At 40.2% G+C, this 3564-nt stretch overlaps 1 protein-coding gene across 3 annotated transcripts; it reads right to left on the bottom strand.

Annotated features, from left to right (window-relative positions):
- Positions 1–236: 236 nt before the first annotated feature.
- On the bottom strand, positions 237–2745 carry clm8 (CMRF35-like molecule 8). Of its 3 annotated transcripts, NM_001140890.1 has the most exon segments (5): positions 237–366; positions 1065–1449; positions 1829–1982; positions 2188–2508; positions 2606–2729. In NM_001140890.1, coding segments are annotated over 4 exon segments (645 nt in total). In that variant the 5' UTR covers positions 2655–2729; the 3' UTR covers positions 237–366; positions 1065–1328.
- Positions 2746–3564: the final 819 nt, after the last annotated feature.

Genomic DNA, 3564 nt, shown 5'->3' with positions numbered 1-3564 from the left:
ATCAGGGTTTGCATGTCTGATAACATGATGACATCAAAGGGAGATGACTGGTAGCGTTAAATTTACATGTGCTTGTTTATTTGTGTATAAACCAGCAGGCTCTCTGGGGTTTGAATAACTTCAAGCCCATATGAGACCATTTTTGTGTTGCCATTGGGATTGGTTTCTTTGATGTCTTCCAAGCCATGTCAAGATCTGTTGAAGTGAATGCAGGATGGCCATAAATTCAAAGGAGTAATCTGGTTGGGTTTATTAAAGATATACATGTGACATGCAACAATTTCAAAGATTTTACTGAGTTACAGTTCATATAAGGAAATCAGCCAATTTAAGTAAATGTATTAGACCCTAATCTATGGATTTCACATGACTGGGCAGGGGTGCAGCCACGGGTGGGCCTTGGAGGGCATAGACCCACTCACTGGGGAGCTAGGCCCAGCCAATCAGAATGAGTTGTTCTACACAAAAGGGCTTTATTAGAGACATAAATACTCCTCGGGACCCCCTCAGACGATCCCGCAGGTGAAGAAGCCAGATGTGGAGGTTCTGGGTTGGCGTGGTTACACGTGGTCTGCGCTTGTGTGGCAGGAAGGACATACTGCCAAATTCTCTAAACTACATTGGAGGCAGCTTATGTTAGTGAAATTAACATTACATTTTCTGGCAACAGCTCTGGTGTACATTCCTGCAGTCAGCATGCCAATTGCACACGCCCTCAAAACTTGTAAACAAATTTGTGCACAACATTTGAGAGATGTATGTTTTTTGTGGCATTGAACATTTCTGGGATCTTTTATTCCAGCTCATGAAACATGGGACCAACACTTTACGTGTTGCGTTTATATAGTGTTGTTCCTTGCAGATGTAGGATCTTGATCGCTCTTTTGTTATTCATAATTTTTTCTGCAAAGCAGGAAATGCACATTTGTAATGTATTTGACTTTTAAAAAGGCTTCTAAAGTGTGTAATTTCCACTTTGAAATGTCAGACTTGATTTGCCCTAACGACAAATGAATCAACCCCTACAAAAATGTTCATTCATTAAAATCCACATAATAATTCACATTTTCTGTTGCTGCAGGATTATTTTCCTGCTGTAGCAAACCGGTTCAAATAAAGATCCTACATCTTTAGTATTGTTTCTCTTTACATTAATATCTCTCAGAACATGTTGTGACCTCAATTTATTTGCTTATTATTAATATATGTGCATGTTAGAATGTTTTACTTTTATTAATTAATACAAACAATATTCTCAACGATTTTGATTTGGGGAAAATGTAGCACACATTGAGGTAAGCGATACACTGGCAGGAATGGTACAAATATCAGCGATGGCATTGTATACTGAAGAGAACAAGGAACAGACACAGGAAGAGGAAGAGCATCCAGCGCAGTACTCTCCATACTTTCCACACCAGATCATCTTGATCCAAGGACACTGTCACACTGTAGATATAGAGTCAGCTGAGGGTGAACCACATTGAAATGTAACAAATGAAGAGTAATCTAGCCATTCATAGGTAAGCAGGTCTGTGCAACTTTTACTATACAGTTCGGGGCTGCCCAATTTCGGTCCTGGAGGGCCGAAAATACTTCTGCTTTTTGTTTCTACCTGATTAGAAGGAGAGGATGAAAACCAGAAGTGTTCCTGCGCTCAGGGATCGGAATTGGGCAGCCCTGATATAGTTACTTTGTGCATTCTGATGTTTTAGATTATTGAGCGAACATCCCCTGCGTTCATATGTACATTATCCGAAAACAGCATTCCACAATGTGTCGACAATTTACAATAAATTTGTAGCCTTATTTACTAAGCTATGTTTACCTTGTTGAATTGCTTGTAGCAGATATGAGACTTGTTGTTTGAGTCATACAAGGTGTGGACCGTGTTGTTGTCTCAAGATGAGGTAACGTTGTTGGGGAAGTTGAGGTCTCGTTGTACTGTTCAGTGGTTTCTGGTTTGAGCCGAGGTACAAGCCCTGCAGGAAACAGCAACTCACACAGCAACTCATAACGGACATAGCATAAAAAGTAATGATATGAAACAACAGGTTTCTTTAGAAACATTTGTAAGCAGTGATTTCACTAATAGCAATTGATCATTGGTAAATGCAATGTTATATTAAATTCCTCAGAGGAAAATAAAAACTGTAAGCAACAACTTCAGCTACATACAGTACTTACACTCAGAGACAGTCAGCTGAAGACGAAATGCCAAAGTTCTGCTGGCTCTTTCAATTGCACACCAGTACCAGCCACTGTCCTCGGCTGTTGCTCCTTTCATACTGACTGTGAATAACCCAAGGTTTTTATCATCCAATATCTGAACATCACTGGTCAGATATTTAGGATGATCAGATCGAATGATAACTGTGCAGAAGTACCAGTGATAACCCCTGCACCAGAATTTGACCTTGTCCCTGTTGAACTGGTGATACTGGCAGGAGATGTGGACCGTTTCACCAACTGCACTCTTCACCTCTGAGGGTCCGGAGAGGGATGAGGCTGCTAAAGGAAATCACAAACAAGCACATGCATTAAACAATGTGTCTTCATTTAACAGTGATTAAACATTTATAGTAAATTATTTAAAACAACATACCTGTTAGTAAACATAAGATGATGAGATTGATCCAAATCTTAGTAGTCATCTTTCTGCTTAAACTCAATCTTTATCTGAAATCTATGACTTTAAAGGTTATGGAAATGGAAACTTTGTTTGTGGTGACTGGTGAAAGCGTTCAGACTGGGCTGTGAGGTCCACCCCTTCCTGTACCTGCTCTCTCTGTCTATTGGGCAGTTCCACACCAGGATACCCAAAATATTTTTGCGCCATCTCAGGTTGTTCTGGCAATTCAAACATAGAAACTTAATTGGGTGGAAGGACGTTTGACATGCTTTATACAATTGTATCATAAACAATATTTGAGAAAATCATGATGAAAGTGGCCATTTTAGGCCCTTTTTAGACCTATACATGCCTCCTGTAAGACCTTATGGTCTGTGAAACATACATGATACAGACATCATTGTGCTGTCATCAGAATGAATGAGAACAGAACAAACCAGTGGAACTAAGTAGTAGGCCTAATAAATAAAAAACAAGCGCCGCCAGGAAAATGGCTCCACCGTAAACTCCACCTCCGACTGTTCCTGATGATCTTGGAACAGAGGACCCAGCCCAGGTTAGCCTAGAATCCTACCCTAGCTGCAGATTTTCTTTCCAAAAACGTTCTGGAGATATGTACTTACATAAGGTCATCGTTTGCTTGGAGCTGGTGCTGGTTCTTCAAATCCTTTGGTACTATCAATAACATTCTTCCAGTTAGAATACCCAGCTTGGGTGAAGGCCTTCTTTGCATTAGTATTGGACCCAACACTGAACTTTCGACATGGGAAACAAAATGCTGCATTTGCAATAACTGAGAATTCCAGCCACTCTCTTCCTATGAATCAGATCAAATCAAATGAAATTGTATTTCTCACATGCGCCAAATACAACAGGTGAAGGACTTACCTATCTATGACTTGGGTGACTGGAGTCTTTGACAATTTTTGGGG

The sequence above is a fragment of the Salmo salar genome, chromosome ssa21, assembly GCF_905237065.1.
Source record: "Salmo salar chromosome ssa21, Ssal_v3.1, whole genome shotgun sequence".
Classification (NCBI taxonomy): domain Eukaryota; kingdom Metazoa; phylum Chordata; class Actinopteri; order Salmoniformes; family Salmonidae; genus Salmo; species Salmo salar.
The sequence above is the reverse complement of the archived record's forward strand: the minus strand, read 5'-3'. Positions and strand labels throughout refer to the sequence as shown.

Bases quoted from the DNA above. Each gene is read 5' to 3' on its own strand.
- clm8 (XM_014165526.2), bottom strand. From the start codon at position 2,654: ATGACTACTAAGATTTGGATCAATCTCATCATCTTATGTTTACTAACA. The intron at 1,983-2,187 runs GTAAGTACTGTA...TGTTTCCTGCAG, and splicing joins TCAGCTGACTGTCTCTGAGT to GGCTTGTACCTCGGCTCAAA. The intron at 1,450-1,828 runs GTAAACATAGCT...CTATATCTACAG, and splicing joins GCTACAAGCAATTCAACAAG to TGTGACAGTGTCCTTGGATC.